The 27,757-nt window shown below is 40.5% G+C and overlaps 2 protein-coding genes across 4 annotated transcripts in view; one reads left to right on the forward strand and one right to left on the reverse strand.

Moving 5' to 3' along the window:
* Positions 1-5,510, forward strand: part of TIMP3 (TIMP metallopeptidase inhibitor 3) — a 48,071-nt gene extending 42,561 nt beyond the window's left edge. The window contains exon 5 of the mRNA XM_080971833.1: positions 329-5,510. Within this exon, the coding sequence (XP_080827959.1) occupies positions 329-526 (198 nt within the window). The 3' untranslated portion in view covers positions 527-5,510. The remainder of the gene's footprint in view (positions 1-328) is intronic.
* The window catches only part of SYN3 (synapsin III), a 196,137-nt gene that overhangs the window by 141,814 nt on the left and 26,566 nt on the right, over positions 1-27,757 (reverse strand). For all 3 annotated transcript variants that reach the window (XM_080971721.1, XM_080971720.1, XM_080971722.1), the window contains exons 3-6: positions 26,146-26,203; positions 24,340-24,431; positions 12,650-12,806; positions 8,854-8,943 (exon numbers count right to left, since the gene is read on the reverse strand). In XM_080971721.1, coding sequence (XP_080827847.1) covers positions 8,854-8,943; positions 12,650-12,806; positions 24,340-24,431; positions 26,146-26,203 — 397 coding nt within the window. The remainder of the gene's footprint in view (positions 1-8,853; positions 8,944-12,649; positions 12,807-24,339; positions 24,432-26,145; positions 26,204-27,757) is intronic.

Below are 27,757 nucleotides of genomic sequence, written 5' to 3' on the forward strand. Positions count from 1 at the left end.
ACAGGTCAAGTTCAAGAATATGATTTTTGGACCGGCTCATTAGAAATATACTTTTCAGCTTTACAATTCGGTTGAATTTCCATGTAACCCATGATCTAAACTCAGATGTTTCCATATGGACGTGCTACTTTTCAAAAGAAACAAAACAAACAAACAAATATAGGCACAGGACTTACCAGGCAGTAAATCAAATCAAACTCAAATGGGGTTTAATTCTGAACGGGCAAGTATAGTAATGCAGCATTAAGAGAAAAAGCCGCAAAGCGCCTGACTCTTCTTAAACCATTTTAGCCAACCCCCATCACTTGTTTTCTTTTTGAAACTACAGATTAAGCCCTGCTACTACCTTCCGTGCTTTGTGACCTCCAAGAATGAGTGCCTGTGGACAGACATGCTTTCCAGCTTCGGCCAACCAGGGTACCAGTCAAAGCATTATGCCTGCATCAAGCAGAAGGAGGGCTACTGCAGCTGGTATAGAGGATGGGCACCTCCTGATAAAACAACCATCAATGCCACAGACCCCTGAACACCCCCTTTTCTTTGTTCCCTCTCTCCCATGCGGCTGAGCATTCTTTGGACACTAACTCATATCAGATCATGATGACAACCATGATATTAGTGCCTGTTTCTTGCGAATTTTAGCACTTCGAACTTTGGTGTTTGTTTTTTTTTTTAAATCTATGCTGTCTTAACTGATTATCTTTTTGTTTTTTGTTTTAAATCACTTAAAAACAACAACACAATCGCTATCACCCATTTTTGGTCAGAAGAGATTTATCTGGGAACTTCTGTTTGCACACCAGATAAATAAGGGAGCTTTGGCTCTCAGTTATGTATCACTCTCTATATAGCAATATAATCTATATTTTTGTAGGAAAACAAAAATCTCAAAAATTTCCCAGATGGGTATTGTATCACAATTCCAGCCCCCTCCCCAAGCTGCTTCTTCACTTACACATTCAATCCTCAGACCATGTAGATACTCTTTTTTTTTATAAAAAAAATGCAACCAGTTAGGATTAACAATGTGAGCAAATTTAAGCCACACACCGGATGGATGAAAAGAAAGTGATGATGTTTGAACTGGATGGAGCACTGGGGGGATTCAGCTGTCATGTGCATTAAAAGCACTACATCAAAATGCCTGTCTCGTTTGAAATGTGAATGTAAAAGCTCCATTGTAGTTCTGGGTTGTGCAAGAGCATAAATAACGGCTTTTAAAAATAAACACCAATTAATGGGAGCAAATCCCTCTCCTAAGTATGGAGCAAACAAGTTCAGAACCAAATCAACACCAGGCATTTTGGGGGTTTTAGCCAGGCTTCAAAGAGGCCTTTTCAACATAAACCCCTAATACATGCAAACGTATCAATACAAAATAAAACAAATAAATACACTTAAACAAAGATACTTGGAAAGAGAGGCAAAGGGAAGTCTGGAGAAAAGGAGAAAAAAGTAATCTAATTAAGGCTATTGGCATTAAGAAATTAGATGCCAAAACACTGTTTTGTTGAATGGAAATGTATATAGATATGATGATATAAGCTATTTTTGACAGGACATGGAATTGTTTCATGCTATAAGCAATGACAAGTTTGAATCTTCACATTCCAAGTCACTGGATACTATTTTATTTTTTTGTTTAAAACTAAAGAGGTTGACTTTCCGGTGTTTCTGCAGTAGTGACAATAATGGGTGTTTATTCCCCATGCTCTGTGCTTCCCTCCTCTCCTTTGAGCTGCAGTAAGGGCCAATGCACACAGCTATTCGAAGACTGAAAAGTCACTATGTTTCCTCCTCTTCACCAGTCATTAACAAAGCAGTCTTGGGAAAGTGCCCTGGTTAATCAAAGTGAAAAACAATTCTGTTTCTAGGACTTTTCATTGTGTAGTTTTCACACAACCACATTGCCATATGAATACTATGCAGAGAAACACTCCTTGGTCATTCTTTTTCCTCCTCTGAAATGATCTGCATCAGTCTGCATAATAGCCAGAAAAATACGCTGGATGGGTATATAACACACCCTTCTGTGCTACCAGAGAAATACTTAGGAAGTACAGAATTTCCTAAGGCTCTAGAAATCACCTTCTAGCAATGGAATCCTATGCATGTTTCACAGAAGTATATCCCGTTGAGTTCAGTGGGACTTACTCCTAGTTAAGTATGTATAGGATTGTAGCCTAAAGGAACATTTTAGTGATGTATTACCTTGCTGGCTATGATTAAGCAGAGCTATGCTTGTGGGCTCAGTAAACCTTCTGGCAATAGGGATGAAGGAGGAGGTTGTCCCACCTTCACTGTGGACTTGGTAATTTGTTTGTTTTTATTATGAAAAAGTATAATATAAAAATATTGTAATAAAAGTATTTTACATTATAATGTTGTCAAGAAGCAGGGTTACTGATGGGATGGGCAACTATATACTTTGCGTAGGCTGTGGAATGGGGTGAAATATTGACAATGAACACAAGTTTTCTTTACAGTACTTTTTAAAAGTTGGGTTTTTTGTGTGTCTTAATTTGCTATCTGTCTTCAATTCATTCCATTGTAGAAAATAGAGCTGTCATAAGCTGGAAAGCGATCAACTTAAGCATGTGCCCAGCTACCTTCTTATAGGCAGGGAGAGCTTCATGTGTGCATTGAAGCTCCCACAACCACGAGAGTCATGACCTGGAGTTCAGGGCTATGATCCTGAAATAAATAATCCCTGTACTGTACACAGAAAACCAGCATATCCCAGAGAAATCTAAGCTAGTTCCCTTTTTGCTGATTTCTTATTTTTCTGTAGGAAGTTATTTTAACACGAGGGAGCATTCAGTCATGCAATCCGTACTCTGTAGACTGAAGTGGTTTTATCACGTGGTCTGCTGGTTGTGCAGATTGGTCCTAATCTCAAGACTGCACCCTATGTTCTTACTTGCTACACTAGGCCAGTAGCAAAGTTCATCCAGTGTTGCCTCTGGCAGCAGAGCTGGACCCTGAGGCAGTGCTGGATTTAGGGCGGTGCTGGCAGTTCCCCCACATAGGGTGCTGAGCTGAGGGGGCGCAAAATTGAGAAGATCCATTTAAGGGTGCTAAATTTTGGCCTCAGACAGGGTAGCATATTATGAAAGATTACCAAAGTCCACCCCTGCCTAGAGCTGGGCTTTTTGTACAACGAGGGGGCATCCATAGCAAGAAGTGAGAAAGAGCAAGTTTTGCCAATTGTAAGATAGGACTCAGTGTGCCTGGTTTCGTACTGGTTTCCAGGGAGGAAATATCGACCCTTTAGGGCACTTATTTTAAAGCCATCATTGTGATGGAATTGCTGACACTTTCAGAGCTATTGGCAGCAGAAGCGTTCTTGAACTGATATTTCTGAAGAGCTACAATGGCGAAAACTGCAGCACTAACACTACTTCTAATCTAGCCAAAATCAATGGCATTGTTCTAAAGGCATATCCATTTTAGTATTGAACCACAGGGGTGGATCCCTCACCATACTTTGGAAATTAAAAGCTGCACAGTGGGCACTGATAATACAGCTTTTCTTTAATGTCATAGCACAAAATAGTGCACTTCACTACAATATACGAAGACATATGAGAAGTGTTTCAATGTTTTGAACTTGTCAAAACCTCCGTGCAGATTCGCTGTCCCACATAAGGTTTGAGGACAGTAGCTCATTAATAGCCAGTAGGATGCACCCTCCAGACCTGTCTACGTACCCATAAATCAGATCTTGAAAAATTGCCAAGGCCACATAAAATCATATTGAGACTTGAGTTAATCCTCTCTCCACCAAGCCTTCACCCTTCTGAAATGGAAGTTAACAAGTCTAGCTTAAGTTGCAGCAGGCCAAATTCAGTGAAGCCAGTGTTATGACTGATGTGGGTAGGGAGAGTATTTCAGTGTTTCTAGCAGTGGTTGTTATTTATCAGCTTGCTGGAGATAAGGTGGCCTAAGTTCAGTTTGTGTCATTTCTGAGATAAACCTAACATGAATTCAGATCTTGAAAGGCAAGAAGGGGAAGCAGCTTCCTGTTGACTGGGTTGTTAAAAAATGTGATCTGTATTTCCACTGAATGGCAGCTCCGCATTTGTATTATTTTCACTGACTGTAGAATTTTAAGATCATAGCTGAGACTTTACAGCTCTGCTATCAAGCTATTGTAGAAATCTCTTTAATTGCCAAGAAGGTATGTGTCTTTATACAGGCTATAATATATGTGTGTGCTTTGTAGGAAAACAAACAAAAAAAACAAACAGGCCACCCATCGGGGGGGGAAAGTAAGTTCTTTTTGTATACAGATTTCCATTGTACATTACAGAAAGTAAAGAGTTGTTGGAGGGCATGCAACACAACTAAGAAGGCAAGGGCAGAAGAGAACAACCTTTCACCATGCTGATAATCAAGCCATCAAAGAGGGTTGTTTGGGGTTTTGTTTTGTTTTAATAAGGAGTCAAATGGAGGGTAAAGATTGAGGGGGAAGAACCCAGCAAAAAATACATTTCTTTTGGGAGATCTCCATATTTTTTAGTGTTACTAATAATCAGTAGTGGATGTTGGGGTGGGGTAGTTGCTGCTGCTTACTGGGAGGGAGGGTGGGGGGCAAGGGGGGGAGAAAGCTTGGTGCTGTAGAAATGCACTGGCAGGAGCGCCATATTTGCTGCATCTGAACAGCATCAAACTCTCCTACTACCTTGACCTTCCCACCCTTCATCCCGGTAAGCAGTAGTGACTCTGCTACCAGGAAGTCAGGCCAGCACCACTGCCCCATCCTACTGTCTGCTACTGCTAACAATTTTTTTATAAATCATTAAAAATAAAACAAAATTGCAAACTGCTTTATAATCTTTGCTTCATTCCCTTGCACAACAACCCTTGCCATCATTCCCATTTTACAGATTGCCAGGACGAGAGCGGGACTTGAAACAGGTAACCCTGACCCAAGTGCAACTCTCTATCCACCACACTGGCTTCTCAGCATTATAGCTATTAAGCTGAGCTTTGCACTTGGTGCAGGGGCCTGAGCCATACCTGTTGAAGTCAACTGGCACCTTTCCATTGATTCCAGAGGTTTTGAGATGTAGGTCTGTGCAAGCCCAATGAAGACCCCTTATTCGTTTCAAATAAAGCTTAATCCTATGCCTTTCCGAATAAAGGAACCCCACTGAGTTCAATGGAACTTACTCCCAGGCAAGTATGCACAGGATTGCAGCCTTCTGCAGTCTTAGTATGTCCCATCAAACCTAGTGGGGCTCTCTTGCGAACATACAGGCACTGGGTTGGGCTGTAAATCTGCATTCTTTTTTCTTCTCCATTACTATCAGTCTGGGAGAAAACGTCTCCTCAGAAGGAATGTAATTTTTGCTTAGTTTTGTAGCACTGTTTACAGTTTTCCTCCTTGTTTTTGTTATTTATAAATTTTATATTCAATGAATGTATATTGTCTTTTAAGGTAATAATGTTCACTTTTTATAGTGTCCTTTTATTCTAAAACAATAAAGTGTTTTATTTCTATCACAGACATTTTCCCTTCTTTAATTTGGTTGACAGTTTTGAGCTATCTGACTGGCTATTGCTGGTTAGTGGCAGAAAGCTGATGACTCATGTTTATCAGACACTTAGGGTATGTTCATATTACCACTTACTCCACAACCATATTGATCCTTTACAAATACTTCTGTTTGATGTGCTTTTTCTCAAACCAGCTTCAATCCGACTAGAAAACTTAAGCCACATTCACTTAATGCTTAAGTGTGTGCATTTAAGACAGCCATTGTGCCTTTGCAGATAAGGGTGCATACACAGAATACAGCTTCATAAATAGGAGTTCTGGGGTGTGGGTGGGTGTTGCAGGGGGCGGAGAAACCAAAAAGGTAATGTATATTGGATGAAGACATCCCTGCCACCACTCTGATGTGAACAACACTATAGAAATGTGGCTTGAAACCCAGTGCAGAAAAACAACCTTGCTGCATTTTAAGCCACTAATGTGAACATGCCCTTAAGCTCCACAGCTTTCAACGGGTCTTATTCCTAATTCCTTAGAATTCCCACTCTGGCTTCTGCGTCATCCCTGGGAATTCTCATCTCCTCTTTCTCTGTGCCAAAGCTGGGAACAAAATCTAGCATGTGTCGGTCACATAGCTTTCTCATAATTATTATGCATGAAAATTGATTTTTATTTTTTATTTGGAGGAGAAGATAATGATCATATGGGGATCACTGGCCATGTGCAAATGCAAGCAAGATTTGCTTTCATTTACATTAGTTCAAGTTCATTTTGCTACTTTCAAAACTGTATCCAGTAGTCAAAACAATATATGGCGCGTCATTTGTGAGGTTCTGCTTTATCCATCTTGAACTGCGAACAGAGCTCAGAAGAGTAACAAGTGCAAAACAAAGCTCTAGTTACATGATAAGCTGAAATTCTATACCAAGTCAGACAATCGGTCCATCCAGCTCAGAATCCACACTGACTAGAAGCAACTCAGTCTATCTCAGCCCTACCCAATGATGCAAGGGAATAGAATGGGAATCCTTCACAGAGAGCAGCTGGAGTAATCTAGTACAGTGTCCTCTCCTGCAGCAGCTCAGATCCAAGGGAGATTATGGCACTCAAACTTTGAATAGTAGCATCCTCACCTCTTCTCATGCAAGAGGATTCCCCCCTCTGCTCTCCTTACACCTCACAAATTATCAGCAACTTTTGATGCCTCAGCTCTGGCTGCTTATAATTCTACAAACACAGATGTTTTAGGCCCATACACAGTATTTTAATTAAGCAACCACTTAGAGGTTTTATTTACAGTTAAGCATGATACAGCATTTGTTACATTACTAGAAACAAGCTGGTTCAAACTGGGGTTTTTGAACCTTACTGCCCTAAGGCTCTGTACAACAAAAGAAAAAGTTCCCCAGAAAAAGTATGGGATGGTTGGTGTTTTTTGTATTCTAGAAAGAACAGTACTGCTTTAATAACCTCTGCATTTCTTTTGTGGATTAAGTTCTTTCTTTTAAAAGAAAAAGTGCTTTTGCTATGCATATCCAGACCTCTTTTTAGATGTATAAAAATAAATGCACTAAATCCTTTTCATGTTATAAGAAAAGATACCTGGACTTCCATGTAAATAGTTATAGTCCTTATTGAGATTTTAAATGAATAACAAGCAGTTCTTTTCTGTGAACCGCCCTGAGAACTCCAGGTATAGGGTGGTATATAAAGCCTATTATTATTATTATTATTATTATTATTATTATTATTTCTAGAGTCCACTGGATCACTGACAGAACCAAAGCTCCCAAAAGGAAAACTTGGGTGAGAGATGGGGAAATAATTTTATAACTAAAGGAAGTCAGGTTGCATCACATTTTTCAAACAGACTTCACAGAGTAATCCTGATGTAAATGTTTATTAGCAATGGTATCACAGCTTTTTAAGTACTGTGTAGTTCTCATCACTGAAAAGTTCAGACCAGTTGTAATGCTGAATGCAAACCCACACATCCTTCCAAGTACTGTACCACACAGTCTGCTTTATTTGTCCAAATAGGAGGAACAAATTCCTGCAGAAACAGCTGCATTTACTCTGAATGCAGAGCACAGCAAAAATGATATTGATGGCACCAAGGCACGCAGATGGAAATACAGAGTTATGGCCATAGGAAAGACTAGCATAATCAGGCTAGTCTCTTCAGACAAACTTCTGACGCATCCCATGTTGCCTGCCCCTCCCATTGCTACTGCATCTTTCTCTGCAGTGCATGGGAGATGCCAACACCCTAGTCATGAATGTTACACTTTTATACTTTGTGTGTACACAGGCACAAGTATGATAAGGAAGCATGGTCATTAGGACTGGGGCATCAGCAGCCATCATGAACACTGCACACATGAGGGAGGAGTGGCCTTCAAGGCACCAAGCCTGAAGGAGTAAAACTGACCAAACGGGATGGGCATATCTGTTGACAGACACAATGTCACACCCATCAATACTGGCAAACTTGAAGACACAAAAAGATACATATGGAATGCATTCTTGTAGTGCTGGATTTAAACAAGCTATAGCTTAGGGCCCCACTCTCTTGGGGGCCCCCAAAAAATGTAAAGGAAAAATAACCACTGGATGTACATTTCTAAAATATAAGATAAAAAACAAATAAAATAAAACCTACATACAGCAACAGTGTTTTGTGTTGTGTAGGCTCCTATTTGTTATGTGTGAATGGCTTTAGATACCTATTAGGTCCATAAATTACCATATAGCATATATTCAACACAAAAAAAACCAGCGACAATTTGTTGTTGACAAAAGACAGCTGGACATATAAAGGGCCCCATTACCTTCAGTAGCTTACGGCCTCATCAAACCTAAATCCAGCCTTCCATCCTTGTATGAACCAATTACTGTCAAGATCCAGAAGTCTTTATGCATCAGTCAAATACTACTTCACTTTTCTAATGTCCTCCTCCCAGAACTAGGGAAAAAATGGGAATGGGACATTTAAATAATGCCATCACATTGCTGCTGCTTTTCTGTTAGGTGTCACTGGGCCCCTCCAGACATGCTTTTTATTGTGCATTCATTATGATTTGTGTTCATGATGCTATTGGATAGTCATACGTGAACCCGCGTTCAATAACGTGGTAGTATCAGGGAACCATCACACACAAAAACACTAAAGTGGAATAAATTCACCACAAATCCACTCTTCTTGTCTCAAGAACATGTTGTAGAGTACACCCATAATAAAACATTAGTCTGGAAGTGCCCACAGAATAGTTTACTTGTTCTCTCCAGAGTCACAGTCCCATTCTCTATATATCATAGCAGACCATCGAAGAAAATAAACCCAAGGTACTTACCATCTGTTTATGGCTTGGAAAGAAGGTTTGCTCCACAAGAGGGAACTTCTCAGGACCCAGAGAGTTGAAGATTTTAATTAGCTGAGAGAACTAAAATGGAAAGAAAGGGGATTCATGTAACTTAACAAGCACATACATATAACAATTCCTATCCTCAGGGGTGGACTTTGGTAATATGGCAACCTGAGCAAGGACAAAATCTGCTCCCCTCCTATTTCTTATTTTAACAATAACTTCTTTTGGTACATTTGCTTTTAAAATGGATATTCTGAATATTATTATTATTTTGTGCCCCCTCATCTCAGCACCCTATGGGGAACTGCCCACACCACCCTAAATCCAGCACTGTTGTCCTGCCCAAGGCCATCATCTTCTGCCCCAAAGAGCAAGAGCAAGAGCAAGAGCAAGAAATGGAACCTGCAGTAGGGACATAATGATTCCTAAACCACTCCTACTGAGTTCTATGCGGAAGCACAACCTTGGGACAACTTGGGACATAACTGAGATGCACAAAACCAAATATTCACAATAGACACTGGCAATTCCAGGAGCAAATTTATGCCCCCCCCCCCCAATGTCAAGGCATACTCCTTGACAAGCTCCCCAGTGAATGGATCCTACAGATAAAAGTAAAGTTCATTTGGGAACAATACTTTGCAAAGGGCAAAAATTTAGAGGCCAATTATGGGCAGCAGGAGGAGGAGCATTGCTTTCCTCTCCCGCTTGTGCTCCAAAAAAATCCCACCTGTCATAATGAAAGGTCTTTTAACTTAGGGTGCTTCTTAGAAAATTAAAGTGCATATACTCTTCGACCCCAAAGAAGTGCAAAAATTATATGGCATGGTTGTATGCCTCTCAGATATTGCTGGTCTTCACCATTTGTCTAAATAAACAAAACTATTCCTTCAGGGGGAAAATTAAATATTTGAGAAAATCCAGAAATCTTCCAACAGCATGTGACAGTGTAAAAAGTCACCAGCAAGCCCAGTCAGAGATCAGTGCATGCAGATAAATAAAATAGCCTGCCATTTCCCCCTGCAATTATTGTTGGCAACACAGGTTGTTGACCCAGCATAAAGAAGCGAGATTGCCTCTCTTAACTACTTACACTAACCCTGAACATCTGATGAGAAAAGCAAAATGAAACTGTTTTGACTAGCTCAGTGAGCAAACATAAGAAGTTACAGCTGTGTGTTTAAGTGTGTGTATATGAGAGAGAGAGGATAGACACAACAAGCAAAAGAGGAGTGTATGTTAGTCACTGTACAATTATGTAGCACATTCAAATATAAAAACATGTGTGATCTATCTTTTATATGCATGCCGCAGTTCACATGGGGGCAATCTGCCATTCCTTCACCAGGTTATGCCAGTCCCTAGTCCCAAACTTGTACAAAGCAGCAGCACACACAAAAATGTTTATTTATTTGCTTCCAAAACGTATACCCTGTTTTTCAAATGCATTTGCATTGCTCATGGCAGCTGCGTTGCACTGCTCACAACCTGGGCACAGGTAGAGAAGGCCCTCTCTTTTTCATTCTGACTCCATCATGCTTCAGACACTGGTGTGACACTGAGAAAGGCCTCTCCAAGAGATCTAAGAGAGCAAATAGGCTGATAGAGGAGGACCTCACAGCATATCATTTATATATTATGTATTTGTAAATGCTTTTAGCCTGCACTGGAATGCATGCTACCACATACCAAGAATGGGGTATGAAATGCACTTCACATGGATGACCTATAGTAGCTTTCCTACTTCGCTTTGGGAAAAAAGATATAAAGAAAGAAAAATAAGGAAAGGTAATTAAACTTTCACTGTCTCTGGAGGGCCAGCAGAGAAAACAACATTTAACAGAGAATATTTATCCATCTATGGTGGTACCAGTTTGCTATCTGTCCCAGCTGCTTCTCTCTGTCAGCGTACATTGTAGCCTTCTTTATCTTTGAACTCTGAAGCCTTAGTTTTAATGGGCATCTTTAGAATGTACTTGTGCCCACCTGAAACAAGTTAATGGGGAATAATAATCTTTTGCTGAATTGTTTTCCTTGCTTGCTTTGCATACCTTAGTCAAATATACTAATTCATTAATTAATTGTTATGTTTGTGTGACCACAATAAGTGAGCTAACATCATCTGATAGCACCAGCATCTAGATAGGTATCAGGGAAATGAAACTTCCAACCATCCTACCACCAGCTGCCCCGTGGGAAGGATCCTGGTGGCTTTTAATAAGTTGATGCTGTTTATTGCCATTTTAAAGAACATATTTTAATGTATCCTGGAAGGTGGGATATAAATAATTGTCATAATAAGTAACATTGGTAGAGTGCTTTGCTAATTCCAAGTAGCATGAAATACCATCACACTGTGGACAATCTAGTACCATATAGGAAGGTTAAATTTTGACCATGGAAGTAGAATAAATAAATAAAGGAAAACATGCTAATCTGAGTGAAAATAAAGAAATAATCTTGTTCTGCAACTCAAGACTTGTTTATTTCTATGTTGTATATGTAGCACATTTCCAGCAAAATATTGATGAGCAGATGCCTAATTTCAAATACTTACTTTGTAGCTTACATATCTGCAATAGAGTAATATTAATTCCCAAAGTTTGCTGTCTCAATTTCTTAATAGTCTGCTATAATTTCAGGTCTGTATTCCTTGCCAGAGATGACCTCAGCAATGTAAGTTGTGCTTGAAATGCATATCTGACCCATATTCAATCAAGTAAGCCAAAAACTGTTTCCAATGCCAGTTTGACCTCTTTGATTTTATTAAGCAGTAGTGGGAGAAAGTAGAGTCTATGAGCTCATCAGGACTTAAAGAATCTGGGCAGCCCAATACCATAAATCACCTTATGATTATGATTACACAGTACAAATATTGTATGCCGCACATCCCAGGGGACAATGTGAAGGCACCTGGGACTACCACCTTGCTGAAGCTAAGCAAGTCTGGCTTTGATCATTGCCTACATGGGTAGCCACCTGGGAACCAACCATATCTACTTTCACTTGAGTCCCATGATGGAAGAAATACAGGATATAAATGTAATAAAATATACAAAAATCCTGCACTTGGCAAATAAAGAACAGCCATGCTTTTCATGCTTTTCTGCCCCCATCCTGGTTTTATTAGGGGGAAATGGCACACTGTGTTGTGATCCCTGCTTTCCATTCAGTTTTCAGAATTTAAAATCTGCTCTGGAGGATTGGGGGAACAGGTTTTGGGGGGGGGCACAAGGGAAAGAAAGGGGGGCAAGTTCCATTGTGCAAGCAGTAATACTTGTGCTGAAGGGACCATGGCCTTGTAGTACTTTGAATACCACCCCATGGATCTCTGGAGAGAATGGAACGTTTTAGTCAGACCCTGACACCTGCAGGATGTATCAGTGCCAGAAGTCTAAGCCTTTATCAAATAAACTATTTGCACATGACAATCCTCCACTCTTCCAGATTACTTAATTCCAGGCCAGTGGGAAATCCAGTGTGTGGTTGCCACACGCCAGACAAACAACACTTATAAAGTACTGAGTTGCCTGTGACAATGTTCTCTCAGCAAAAGCCCAAGGCCTGCTTTCCTCAGTTCAGCCATTTGGCCTGTTAGGTATTGAGTTGGGCAGAATCCTCAGTCTCACAGCATACCTGGTGTGCTTGAAACAAAATAACAACAACAAAATAATTTAGATTTACCAAAACAACCAAAGTATTAAATTGGGAGCTTCTTGCAGTACGGGGATCCTCAACTCCCCTCTCATTTCATGTAAGGAAGCTTAAGAATGGCACCTACCACCCAGGGCTTGCTGCAAAAATTGTAGATGGAGAAAAGAGAATTGACACTGTGGACTCCGCCATATTGGAGGCCGATGATGAGGCTGCGGAAGTCCTCTCCTAGTGCCATGCTGTAAGCATGCTGCCGGATGAGAACAAAGTCAGGCTTGAAGGATCTAGAAGACATAATCCGAGGACATTTATTAAAAGTCAGTCGTCATCCACTTCCTATCAATTACTTTCTTTTTTGCTTCCAATGCTTTTCCTTCCTATAATTCTAAGATTTCAAAAAAGCACCAGTCATTGTTATTATATTAAAGACATCAATAAATAAAATCCTTCATTTTAGGATTTACGAAACAGAACTGAGAGGACTCCAGGTACATTTCTCACAGTTTCCATTATGGGCTCAGACAGGAAGGCTCATACAGGAATGATCTACAACAAGAACTAAAGATAATAAATTAGGAATGGAAAAGGGTCTTTCCAGCCGTTATCATGTGAAAACTTTGGATGGATTTGGTGGCAATTTTTTGCAATGTGCTGCACAGATGACAGAGCAAAAGCAGTTACTGAATTCTTAAAGCTGGAGACCAATTTAAAGATCACCACATGGCATTTATGAATGAAAACATCTATCCATTAAACACATATGTTCACTTATTAGAGAATGTTTTCCCATAGAAAACACAAAGTGAGCATTGTCTGTTTTGTCATAGGTTGCATATATACCATACATTTAAAGCATAACCCCCCCCCCGAAACCTGTTGTTTGTTAAGGGTACTGGGGGTTATAGATCTGTGAAGAGTAAACTACAGCTCCCATAATTCTTTGGGAGGGGGAGTACCTTAAATGTGCTTTAAATGTATGGGGTATATGCAGACACAGACTCCTTAGTTGATAGAAGAGTTCTCCTTTTGAGGTTTGCTTATTTATTAACGAAAATATTTATATACTGCTGTATCACAAAAATACATCGCAACAGTTTATAACTACCTACCTACCTTCCTACCTACCTACCTACCTATCTACACCCCCCCCAAACTTTTTATCATAAAAAGTTAAGAACAAGTTAAAAGCAAAAAGAAGTTAAATTCAAGCACCAATAGACCATTGTGGGAAGGCTGCTGGTCTGAATCTACCTAGGACAGAATAGACAAGTATAGAAGAACTGCTTCTCACCTCTTGAATTCCCCTCCCTTGTAGATTAAATCTAAACATTTTAAAGCAGTTTTATAACTGGAGCTGTTTATTATTCAGGGTGTTTTCTGATGAATTGGGTTCAAACTTGGGAAAGTGTTTTAATATTTAGTGGGTTACTTTTATTTCATTTCCCTGAATTACTTTTTAGGCACAGTTTTTCATCACAAGAAGAGCTCTGCTGGATTAGACCCAATATCAAACCAGTCCAGTATCCTGATTCGTACAGCAGCCAGCCATGCCTTCAGGATGCCCACAAACCAGAAGCAGTGTCCGGGGTGAGGCAGAGCCACTGCACTAGCTTCCCGCCAGGTGGGTCACCATTGCCTACTGAGAGATGGGTGAGGTGGTGGGTTGTCCAGTGCATTTGCTTCCTGCTGATTCCCCTGCTGCCTCACCCCTCTCCCTCCTGGTAGGCAACAGGCCCTCACCTGCCAGGAACCTAGCATAGAGGCTTAGCCCCACCTGGCAAAAGCTATACGCCTTCGAGAGATTATTTTCGCATCTGTTGTGGGACACCTGAGTATTTTAGAACACGAGTGAGCAGTATTTAGATCAGAAGCTACTGATAGATCTTGGGGTGATTTGCAGTGTTTCTTATTTATTTTCACTTCATAAAATGTATTTACTGCTTGATTGTTATAATAAACGAATTACACAAACCGGTTTACAAAAACAATAAATGAATAACAATCAAGACATTCAACAAAATTAAACCAGCAACAAATTAACTAGCTGTTGTTTCCCTTTTATTATAGGTCCTTTGATATTAATGTTAGCTCTTAATGTTGCTGCCATATAGGACATCAGGCCAAATGGGAAGGCCTAGCATGCTGAACTAGGCCCGGGGCGAGGTTCCCCATAACTGCCTCACACAGGCAAGATTCAGGTAGGTAGGCATGTTGGTGTGACGCAGTCTAAATTAATTAATTAATTAAATAATTTAAAAAATGTCCAGTAGCACCTTAGAGACCAGCTAAGTTTGTTCTGGGTATAAGCTTTCATGTGCATGCACACTTCTTCAGATACACTGAAACAGAAGTCACCAGACCCTTATATATAGTGGGACAGTGGGATGGGGGTTTTCTCAGAAGGGTAGGAGGAGATGGGTGATTGACTCAATGGGTATGGCAAACCTGTTGACTATTGTTAATGACCACAATTAGTCCTACAGGAAAAAGCAAGGGACCAAAAATATCTTTAGCATATGTAATGAGACAAGAATCCAATATCTCTATTCAGACCAGGTCTGAATAGCTTATACCCAAAAGCTTGTACCCAGAACAAACTTAGTTGGTCTCTAAGGTGCTACTGGACAATTTTTATTTATTCACACAGGCAAAAAAGAGAGGTCCCCACATTCAAGAATCCCTGTTTGGCTGTCTGGGTTCAGGACCTGCTGTGGGCTTGAACCCTGACAAGCACCATGCTCAGCTGACCAGCATGTTTTGACTAAAGAGGAGATTTGGAACTGAACTGTTTTCTCAGGACTCAGGGCAAAGCAGGGAGAATAAATAATTAGGCAATAAGATGTGACAGGCTGCACACTGCTGTGGTATTATTGGCCTCCTCAGGCAAAGTTCTGAGGCATAAATCCAGCATATATGTCACTTCAGCTAGCTGAGAAGAACGATAATCTCCCAAAGAATGTCCTTTTTCAGGTGTGCCTGAGCTAATAGGAAACAACAGTGATGACCTTAGAACAAACCCCGCGATGCACCTCATGGACAGTCATTCACATGGGTCGTGCCGAAGTAACAGGGCAGCATTGCTTTACCCTTTAGTGTAAATAGCTGAAATCATATTACAGTCATATGTGACAGAGACTTCAGGTGTAATATCCTTAGTGTTCTCTGGTTCAAGTAATTGCTGTGATGGCTAAATAAAAACCCAAGACTACAGTGAATCTGAGTCAACTATTCACAGTTTCACAAACAGTAGTCAGCCAAAATTGTCAGCTGCCACAACTCTCTATATTTTCTGACATACAAAGGCTTGTCTCTGACTTGCTGAGCTTTGGAGACATTCACAGTATCCCAGATGCAAATTATAGCTTTAGTCCCCCTAACTTGAGCCCCCTGCAATCTTTTTTCTTTTCTTTTTTTGGTAGGAGGCGAAGGTTTAAAACTTCCTTCTCCCTGTGATTCCCCTTGTGCTGCTCAGCTGAATGGACTTTCAAGAAGGAAGGAAGGAAAGTAGGAGAAAGGAAGAAGGAAAGTAACCTTTTTTGGGGGGAGCTGCATCCCTTCTTAACTGATCTGTGGGAGAGTATGCTATGGGCCATGTGTGATTAAGCATGTGTGATTAAGCAGTGGGTCAGAAGCAGGTCAGGGAGTGCAGATTGCAAACTGCTGAATTAGGGATAGGGGGGAAAGCATGTTCCATGGAGCCTATGCATACTGACTGGAGAATGTGCATATTGCCCAAAAAATACACAAAAGCAGTTGAGATATGCATATTCATGAAGGCCTGTTGGAGATTATGCATATTGGCCAGAGAATGTACAGAATTCAGTCAAGATCTGCGCATTCCCCAAAGCCTGTTGGGAATTATGGATAATGGTTGTGAGAATGTACAAAAATCCTCTCTCCCCCCCCCCCCCCATATGTAGGAGAAGAAAAGATCTAATTGAATGTAAATGATATGTACAACTCTAAATAAAAAGAAATGTATATTATGTAAATACTATTACCAATAGTAGGGACCGAACAACGGGAGCTCACTCTGTCACAGGGATTCGAACCGCCGACCTTCTGATCGGCAAGTCCTAGGCTCTGTGGTTTAACCCACAGCGCCACCTGTGTCCCTTATATAAATATAAATACAATTACCAATAAGTTATTTTCTAATAATGTTCCTATGCTATGTAGGTGACTATCTACTTGTGCCTTACAGTGCAGATACATGACACACATTCTACAATCTAGTTTTATCATATTTACCAGCTCTCAGATCCTCAAAATTCAATCTTTTATGCTAGGAGTTCTTTTTTCCAGTGGGAACATTTCCATATTTTCTAATAAACTTTTTTTTTTTTTTTTTTTACATAAGCAAACAATTTAACAAGTGGGTTTGTAAGTAAATCATAATTTAAGCAGTGGGTCTCTAAGTAAATTGTATCTGGTTATAACATTAATTTTGTTTCTTACAAACCCCCAAATGGACCTGTTTTGGGAGCTGATGCCCTCCCATTTCATCACTATTTTCCCTTTATGTTTTAAACATCCTGCCCTCAAATACATTATTTATCTTAATCAGCCCATTGCTATACCTACTGATAGATTGTCTAACAAAGATGTATCTCCTATTTCCTCATTATAACAAACCATTAAAAATGGTGACTCAATTTTCTCTTGTATACCTGTTCTCAACATTGACCATATTCTTTGACTTTTATCAGTTCTTTGTGTATAAATACTATTTTTTTCTTGCATGCAGAATAAGTAGTTTTCTTAAATCTATGCACTAAATACAAATAAAACAGGATTCTCCAGGGAATCCTTCCTTGATATCAAGGTAAAGGAAAAAGGTAAAGGACCCCTGGATGGTTAAGTCCAGTCAAAGGTGACTATGGGGTTGTGTCACTCATCTTGCTTTCAGGCAGAGGGAGCCAGTGTTTGTCCACAGACAGCTTTCCGGGTCATGTGGCCAGCATGACTAAACTGCTTCTAGTGCATGAAGGACCGTGACAGAAGCCAGAACACAGTAACCGCCGTTTACCTTCTTGCCACAGCGGTACCTATTTATCTACTTGCACTGGTGTGCTTTTGAACTGCTAGGTTGGCAGGAGCTGGGACAGAGCAATGGAAGCTCATCCCGTTGTGTGGATTTGAACTGCCGATCTTATGATCAGCAAGCCCAAGAGGCTCAGTAGTTTAGACCACAGTGCCACCCACTCCTTTATATACCAAAGTAGCATACATAAGACATAAGACACTCTCATTTTACCTCCACAACAAGTTAGGCTGAGAGATGGTGCAAACCTAGTCACAAAGTGAGCTTCATGGCTGGACAAGGATTTGAACCCTATATATATATATATATATATATATATGCGCACCATAGTGGATTTTATGTAGATCTTTATAACAACTGTTCACAGTTATATCTCAGGATAAAGTTCAGATGTTATTTGGAAAGGTGTGTGTGTGTGATTAAAAATGACCCAGAAGGGAAAAGGGGGCTTGGAAAGTGGATTGTTTCCCAGGATCAAGTGAAAGTCATCTGGAGTTCCATATGTGAACAACAGAGTAGAATCAGACCCTCAAATGCTAACCTTTGTGTCCCCCCCCCTTTAAAACTAGACTCAATAAAAGGCCATGATGAAAGGAGGCAAATTAAGATAAGAATGATACATGACCAAAAACAAAACAAATTTAAATAGGGCTTTCATCTTTCCTGTGATTTAACTATCAAAAACCTCGGTCCTGGTGAGCGATAACTCCTTCAGATAAGGAATATGGGATGTGAAAGAACTTTGGAAGGTATTAATACCCCCAATCTTTCCCTGCCCTTGTCTGCTAACAGTATTTTTTATTTTTATTTTCTGGCAGCTGCCTCCACTCCAAATGTTTTCCCAATAACTGTCAGCATCTTTCTCACACATAGGCTGGACGCCAGCTGCTGAAGAGTTAAAGAGGGACATTATTCATCCAGAAGATAAGCAAACCCACAACGAGAGTAACCCCCCTGCCCCAAGCAGCTGTTTAATAGCAGCAACTGGAGAAGAGACGGCAAAAGGCTGAGAAAAAGAGAGAAGTTTCTATCCCTTCCCCCATACTTTTTAAAGAAATCATGGTGATGGTGACAGATTAAGTCAAAGTAATTTGTATAACTGCATAATTTCTAGACCTTATATATATCAATCTGTCTGGGATGCTTATAGCCAGATCCCATGAGCCACCCTATTGTCAAGTAAGAGTTTTAACATGGGATGAAACGGCTGCTGTGTCATGACTAGCAATATAGCACTCATATTTATCCAGAAAAGAACATTTCAAGGAGGGTAAAGGTATTTGTACACTACCAATAGTCATCATTGTCAGGTGCAATATAGATGCGAGGCTGCTGAAGAAATCCCGGTCTTCTGACAAGCAATATTTCAGTTACATTGGCACCTAATTTGTTTCCTGCCTCAAGGTGTTGGTGATGCCATTTAAAGCCCCCGAACACTTTGGGACTCGGATAAATGAAAGATCATATGTTTCCACATGAACCTACCTACATTCTATAGTCATCAGAACAGGCCCTCTTACCTTTTCCTGCCACTCCATGATGACAAGACATAGTTAATGGTTTACTGTAAATGCACAGTTACCTCCAGGTTCAATCCTCCCTAGTGTAAGCAGAAGCTGCAAATCATAATCCCTGTTTTAGTGCTATGTCTGAACCTGGGATTGTGGCATGTTTTGTTCCAGGTTTAGTCTTGGCTTCCGGTCATGATATGTTTGAGCAAAACAAACCATGGTTTCTGATTTGGACATTACAAAACTGGTCATTTGAAATCAACATCTACATTTTTCCCTTCCTCACTTCTTCAGCTTCAGGCCACATGCATCTCTTCCATCTTTGTTCTGGCTTTTGCCTCATTCCCTCATTCCCCTGAGTTAATCCACCCCTCCTTTTCAAACCTACACCATCTCCTGTTTCCCTTGGCCTGCTGTCTTCTCACCAAGCTACTGGTTTATGCTTCCAGGCAGGGTTGAGAAGACTTCAGTGCTGAATGATCTACTTTGCTTTAGTTATTTGCTAGAGCCCCAAGACCCACCAACTAGAGCCAGTTGCACAACACATACACTTAGAATGAAAGAATGCTGAGCCCAGGAATTTGTTTTGTGTAACCATTTGGGATGAAGCCCACAAGCCTTCCACCCAAAAATGCACTCCTAGTTACCTCCCCCCTCAACATTCTCACCCTTTGGGCTGGTGTTTTATGACAGGTGTCTTCTGCAACATGCAATCAACAGAATAATAGTTTGTTTGTAGAGGATCCATTCTGCTTCATTACTTATTCTGTGATGTTTCCCCAGTGCTACTACATGATTGCTACCCATAGGTGTTATAATGCATCCAAAGTGCACAATGATGGAGGGACATATAATGCAACAAAATGTGACAAAAATAAACTGGAATATTTGTTACAGAATTTCCGCAGGAAGTCACAGGATGTGCGCTAATTGGAATTCAAGAACTGTGAGTGCCTTAAAACTTTTGCAGGAACAAAAAGTATTGAGAGCGGGACTGCGTATGTCTGCTCCATCATGAGCACAAATCACAATGAACGTGCAATCAAAAGGATACCTTCTTGATTTCAGCAATATAACTGGGGGCAATTGTGTTAAATGGGAATGCAAAATCCTTGCTGATCAACTTTAAATCACTCAAAGATCTACAAGTAGATCCTATTCTGCCTTATGCCCACCCTAGGCTCTTGCTTCTCTCCCTTCCCACGCACCACCCCTCCTTCCTTATGGCTCCAATTTGCTCTGCTCCTCCTAGGATATTATCAGCAGTTCAGCCAATGGCAGCCAGAGAATGTCTTCTGCTCCTCCCCTCTCTTTTTCAGTTACTTCCATCGCAAAAGCTCTATAGTGTGTTTCAGTACAGAGTAATACAATCTGGGCTAACACGGTGCAAAATGTGGATTTGTTTTCTGTTTTTATACACAACCCTGTTGGAAATATAGACACATGAAAAAGGAAGGTAACTTCCTTTAATATAGCAGGTTTCCCCAGCATGCCAAGTAAGAGAAGGCAGTGAATACAGTTTTATTCCGTGTATTTTATTAATGTGGACTGTTTCAAGAATTGTTTTAACTACCACTATTTATGTATTACTGTTGCATTTGCTTGTCTTATCATTCTAATAATCTTGTGAGCTGCCATGAGTACATTTTCTTGGCAGGAAGGTGTGGTAGCAAGCCTGGCAATAAATAATTTTTTTAAACATCATGAAGTTGTCATAAGGCCGTGTATATTCAGGCCACAGACAATCTGGAATTCCTGTGCAACAGGTCACAACTGTGTCAACATTACACACTAGGACTGGCCAACCAGAATCGATAGGAAAGTCACTTTTAATTAAAGGATGAATAGATTTATACCAAGGAAACAGAACAACCCTTGACCTCTCCATAGTTCTGACAGGGGAATTTTAGCCAACCACCATGGTAAGAATGAATGCATTTATACAAAAGCATTGAAATACAAACAGAGACCACAGCATTAAACCACTCCCTCCTGGCACTAACAATCCCTTTAGGGGATTTGCTCTTCTCCAGGGCTTGACTCATTGCCCTCTCAGCTTTTGTTATCTCCTCTTGATCAGGAAGGAAAACTTGGTTCTTTATACCAAGCCAGGCCACTGGTACATCTTGCTCAGCATTATTTACACTGATGGACAGTAGTTCTCAAGGTTTCAGGTGGAGGTCTATCCCAACCCTACCTGGAGATGCCAAGGATTGAACCTGGGACCTTCTACACTAAGCTACCACTAAGATATATTGATCTACAGTGACTACTACTCTTGTGTTTGATCTGTATCTTGGTTCCCATTATCTGTACCCTGATTGAAAAAGGCTATAGAGCCCCATAGGTGGTTCTCTAGATCAATCATTGTGAAATAGCCATTCTGGTATATCTGGGCTTTATCATACTAAATGCATTATACTAAATGGTCCCCACCGCAGCAGAGATTTAGCTAAAATGGTACGGAAGTCAGCTGCTAATCTATAAACACAGGTTAACTCACTGTAGTGCAAGGAATAAATTAACCAAGAGATCACCAACAGAACTTTATCAAATCCTCATACTCAGGGCCGGATTTAGGTTTGATGAGGCCCTAAGCTACTGAAGGTAATGGGGCCCTTTATATGTTCAGCTGTCCATTGTCAACAACAACTCTTTTTTGTGTTGAATATATGCTATATGGTAATTTATGAGCAAATAAGCAAACTAGTGATATTTTAGGGAGCGGGCTAGCAGGCAGGGCCCATTACTTACATCATAGGAGCCTACACAACACAAAACACTGTTGCTGTATGTAGGTTTTATTTTATTTGTTTATTTTATTTTATTTGTTTTTTAGCTTATATTTTGGAAATGTACATCCAGTTTTTTCCCCTTTAAATTTTTTTGGGGCCCCCCAAGAGAGTTATATTTTACGATGAATATTATGTAAGGTATGATAGATGCCTGCCTGCTCTTGACTTGCCTAGGTCTCTGGACAATGAGAGGTAGGAGTTCAGTCTGGAACACTGGACGGAAATCTGTTTCCTGCCTCCGCACAGATTAATTTGAAGGCTATGGGAATGCTTTCTTTTTTTCTGAATGAAGTTATAGAGGAGGATAAATTAGGGATCCTTTCCAACAGACCCATTAAAAGCATGCTTTCATGCTGACACTGAAAAGCGTGTGAATCTCTTTTCACTCCCCCACCCAGTATCTTCTAAATTACTCCAAGGGTGGTAACACAAGACGGTCGTGCTGCGTTTCCCAAGGGCCAAACTGGCACATGTGTTGAACAAATGCTGAGTGTTTGCAGCAGTATGTCAGAGCAGATATATGTCAAAACACATGCCTTGGGCCACATATGCAAGAATGTCATCCTGAGCACACCTACGTGCTCATTAACAGCCAGATCCACAACACTACTAAGGTGAAGTAATTGGAGTTCAACTTTTCCTACCTCAGTGAGTCCGATGGGTCTGAACTGGGTTAAATTTTGGATTCTGGACTGGGCTGCTACGCTCCACAACAAACACATTACACACACCCATGTGCTGTCAGACAGAGAAAGTTGTATACAGCCCCTTGTAATTGCTGTGAGGAGGTTTATCACTTGTTCAGGACAGAGAAAATAAAATAACGCCAGAGGGCACAAGGAGATGTGAAGTGGGAGGTTATTGGTTTGTGGGTTTTTTGTTCTTGTTTTTATTATGAATTTTGTGTTTTTATCTTGTATTTTTTTGTTATGAAGCACCCTGAGATCTACGGATGAAAGGTGGTATACAAATTTTAAGAAGAGGAAGAGGAAGAGGAAGAGGAAGAGAAGAAGAAGAAGAAGAAGAAGAAGAAGAAGAAGAAGAAGAAGAAGAAGAAGAAGAAGAAATGTAAAGGATGAGTTGAGTACAAATTCTAAGTACAAATTCTAACCCACCCTCCTCTCAGCTAAGGGTCTAGGAATTCAGACAAGAAAAAAGACAACTGTATCCAAAATGAACAGACTGAAAAAAATTAAATGAGTTCAGCAGCTACCATTGCTCTGCACACCCAGACATCAATAAGTTTTTGTGTCTCAGAAAAAGAATAGTTGCTCTGTGTCCCTGGATGTACTGTAACACAAAAATCCATCCATATGTATTTTTCCTTTGCTATGTTTTTCCCATTCTCGTTGCATTACAATGCATGCCTGTGAAAAGCAGGCACAACCCTGAGGAAATTGCTTTCATGCTAATCAAAATTGTGGTGTAGACTCCTGTAATTTGAATAGAATTGTGTCTTGTGAACATCATTCATGGTCCCAACTCCCCATCAACACCCACAGCCTCTTCTTCCCCTGCACATTCCCAGGGAGTTTGCTCACATAGAGATGCTTGTATTTGCATTTTGTGTTGTATAAAAATAAAAATAAAACTTAATTGTTATCCTGCTAGAATCACAGAGACTGAAACTTGATACCAAGTTGGACCAGCAGTCCATCTTGCTCAGTACTGCTTACAGTGACTGGCCTGGCAGTCATGGTTTCAGAGAGGTGCAAAAGCCCTACCTGGAAATATCAGGGTTTGAACCTGAGACCTTTGCATGTGATCCACAACTGAAACACATGCTTTCTTAAAGCAGGCACTTGAGATCATATAGCGTTGAAGTGGTTACATTTTGCAAGAATCCTTTTAAAATACTGGTTCACAAAAGGAATGGCCATAAAATGCAAGGGACAATCCACTTATACATTTTATAAGTTTATACATACAAATGTACTTCTACATTTTTTTTGACCCAGGGAATAAGAATGGGGTGGGCTAAGGTAAGATGGCAATGCATTTTGGATATTTGTGGATAGAATTTCTAGCAATATGGACACACTCCAAAGTAACACTGCTCCGCTTTTCCAAGATCCAGATTACTATGAAAAACTGCTTCCAAAAGAATCCCTTTCATCAATTAACAAATACACAAACCAAATCAGCCCTTGCCTTCCTGCAGTCCTGACTTTGAATAAACTTCACATTCCATCAGGCTGGTCAGCCCATAACAGGTTGCTCATAATTATCCATCCCAGATAGTAGGAAGAAACACAGAGGGTGGAATTCAGTGTTGGACTATTACAAATGTTCCATGGGTCATGGAAGGTGTGCAGAGGGACTGGGGAAGCTCTGTTGCACAAGCACAGGTCCTTGTGCAGGGCTTCCACTGATGTGGTTTATTAGGTGAATCCCACCCAGATTGGTTTTTCAAAACAGCAACAAGATTGAGATTAATTTTAAGGGGGGGAAAGTTAATTTCAATCACCTGACCACTTTGGTGCCATTCCGTATGACTTGCATGTCCACCATACAGCCAGTGCCTACATATGAAGCCAAGTTCAGTTCTGAAAACTCTGCCTAGAGTGGAAAAATAAAAATAAATGAGATTATTTGATAACAGCAGAAAACACATGAAATAAAACTGGCCTATTCCTGGATTTCACTTTCAGACAGAATGTTTGTCTTAACAAGATTTCTACCAGGTAGCAGATTATTTAATTAGTAGTGATTTGTTTGGCAAATGTAAACTGTTTATGGTACAACATTAATGAAACATGATTTATAACCCTGGGTTAGGATTACTGTAATTGTAAATAAAGGTGTATTTAAGAGTGGTCAGGACCAAATCCCAAGAGGACATCATCTGACTTGGACTTAAATGCCTATTTGGGACATTCAAGTAGATTTAGTCAGGAAAGTGTCTTTACATTGTTATTTGCTATTGGTGAGAATGTAAGCAAGTGAGGGAACTGGGCTGAAGCAATTGTTGTTTATTATATTTTTATCCAAGTGTTTGATCTGAATCAGAGATGAGGAATCAGTGGTGTTGCAGATGTTGGTGGACTACAACTCCCATAATCCTTTACCATTGGTTGTACTGGCTAGTGCTGATGGAAGCTGAAGCCCAACAACATTTGGAGGATCTATTGGACTCTGCCTCCTCCGAGGCACACAGATGATGACTGGCACTAAAATCACAAAACCATACTTACACACATCTGGTTTCTCTGTACTGAAAGCACCAGCTGATTTGTAAATTAGGGGAATCGGGCTCATGCCTACTTGCCTAGAAACCTTTCCAAGAAATCAAGGAAATGGGAAGATTTGGGAGTGGGGGATGCAGAGGGTCACATAGTGATAGGGGAATGACACAGTCCTCAAGTTATGTGCTGTTGTGTTGCAACCTGCAAATAAACAAGGTCTACTAAAGTGTGGTGGCGAATGGTTTATACCATTTGGAAAACTGCTGGGAGTTTAGGAGATAAAAAAAGGAGCCAGGAAGAAATTGTATATTTTCCAAGCAGATAACCCAAAAGAAAGCCTGACCTTTTTTCACGCCAAGTGTGAAATCTGGCGTGTCAGGAAAGAAGCAGAAGCAACAGATCAAAAGCTAGCCATGGTGTGTGGTGTGAGAGCTTATACAGAAGGTGATGGAAAAGAAGAACCAGTGCTGAAGGCCTTCTTTTCCAAAGCCAATAACTTGCAGGGGGGAAACACTATTCGTCCTTCTGTGCCTTCCGCACAAAGCAGGCCATAGTAGAAAATTAGAATGCGCCAAGGGGGAACTGAGATGTTATAAGAATTAAGAAGGCAAACATGTTAATACATTTCAGAATTGTTATGGGGTGTCTTGAGAAGGTGTCTGTGGATGCACCTTTGCATACTTGCATCCATACTTAATGCAGTCTGACAAGAAAACAGGTGGGAAGTGATGTTGTTTGCAGAAGTGTTAAATTGTTCAGACGTTTTCTTCTAAAATATTCTACTATTTTTGCTTTTTAAAAAAAACTTAAACAGCAGCAACTTTCTCCCCTCAGAAAGGCCATGTTTTCACCTACAGCAAGCAAAGTATGAAAATCTGCAGCGTGATTCAGCAGGCACCTGGAAAAACACTCCAGGCCTTGATGAATAAACTACCATAACAGAAAACCAAATTAAATCTGATGTAAGCCAGCTCAAAATGCTTCCTTAATTTCAACTGCCTCCTAGCTGAAATGCTCAGGCACCTGCAAAACAAGTACTGAGTTGCATGCCTGAACCAATTTTTGACAGATTTTTGTTGTCCACTAACCTGTTCCACTCGGATTTCAAATTCCCCATTCACCTTCTTCCCTTGAAAATATTTAGACCTATGGAGAAAACGAGAGAGAGAGAGAGAGAGAGTGTTAAATAGATATAAATGATGCTTTTGATTGCTTTTTTGTGCTGCTGTTTTTTTCCTTGATGTTTTAAAATGTGAGCCTCAACTTTGGAGCCAGTTCAGACATAGTGGTGGGTCCAGACTAAAGTACAATCCTAAATAATGTCTATTCAGAAGTAAAAAGAAGAAGAAGAAGAAGAAGGTGAAGGACCCCTGAGAGTTAAGTCCAGTTGCAGACGACTTTGGAGTTGCAGCGCTCATCTCGCTTTACAGGCCAAGGGAGCCGGCGTTTGTCCACAGACAGTTTTTCTGGGTCATGTGACCAGCATGACTAAGCCGTTTCTGGCGCAACGGAAGACCAAAATCAGAGCAGCACACAGAAACGCCGTTTACCTTCCTGCCAGAGCGGTACCTATTTATCTACTTGCACTTTCTGGCGTGCTTTCGAACTGCTAGGTTGGCAGGAGCTGGGACTAAGCAATGGGAGCTCACCCCGTTGCGGGGATTCAAACCGCCGACCTTCTGATCAGCAAGGCCAAGAGGCTAAGTGGTTTAGAACACAGCACCACCTGCATCAAATCTGTCAGTATCTGTTCTCCAAGTTTCTCATTGTCTCAATCTTAAATTCAGAAATTCACCTTTCTGCAAAAAGTTGACTAAAAAACAATCCTCATGAAAATGCAACTTCCTCCTAGTAAAATGTATTTTGTATGCAGTTTTGACTAATAAACCTAATATACCTATTTTTGCAAATCTTTCCTCCTAATCTAATCCATTGCTGTATGTTATTTGCAAACTGAATCGATTCCCCCACATCCCTACATAGAATTCAGTGGGGCTAACTTCCAGATATGTGAGGTTAGGACTGCAGTCAGGCTTACAGGGGTCCTGTGGACATGTAGTTAGCTGGGACTTAAGTTAGCTGTTATTTCAATGGGTCTCTAAGCACGAGTAAGTCCATGCCATATTTTGCAATCACAAAGTGATTTTTTGAAATTGATTCTCTGTAAATGGATGGGCATAAAAAAGGCAGCATGCATTTACAATATCTGTGCTTGGGGCTGATTGTTTTTGGCTGTAAGAATTCTTTCTGTGGAGGGGAAACATGTTTGTAGTTATCTATCCTGTTTCAAGAGGGACCGCCAAAGATAATAATGATTCCTGAAGAGGAAGCATATCAGTAAATAAACTAGTATTACAATTGATCTTTTTCCTCTGTATTTTTCCAGGGCCTGACCTCTTGGGTCTACCCACCCTGCTTCCCCCCCCTCCACCCTTCTGCAGAGCCATATTCCTTCCAGCCACAAAATGTTGGCTGCCACTCTCCCAGATGCTCCTTAAGGGCTTTTGTATAACATGCAGCAACAATTTTGCTTTACACATTATTCAAATTAGTGCATTGTTGGCCTATCCCCTGTTACTAAGGCAAGACAGCATGCCAGAGATACACGCAAGAGGGTATCCGTTTGTTGCAACAGCATGGAAATGCTTATTACAGGCTTGTTTTCAATGGAAACCATCCATATGAACTTTGGGAACAGGT

Source organism: Podarcis pityusensis (genome assembly GCF_964106645.2).
Source record: "Podarcis pityusensis genome assembly, chromosome: 10".
NCBI classification, from domain to species: Eukaryota; Metazoa; Chordata; class Lepidosauria; order Squamata; family Lacertidae; genus Podarcis; species Podarcis pityusensis.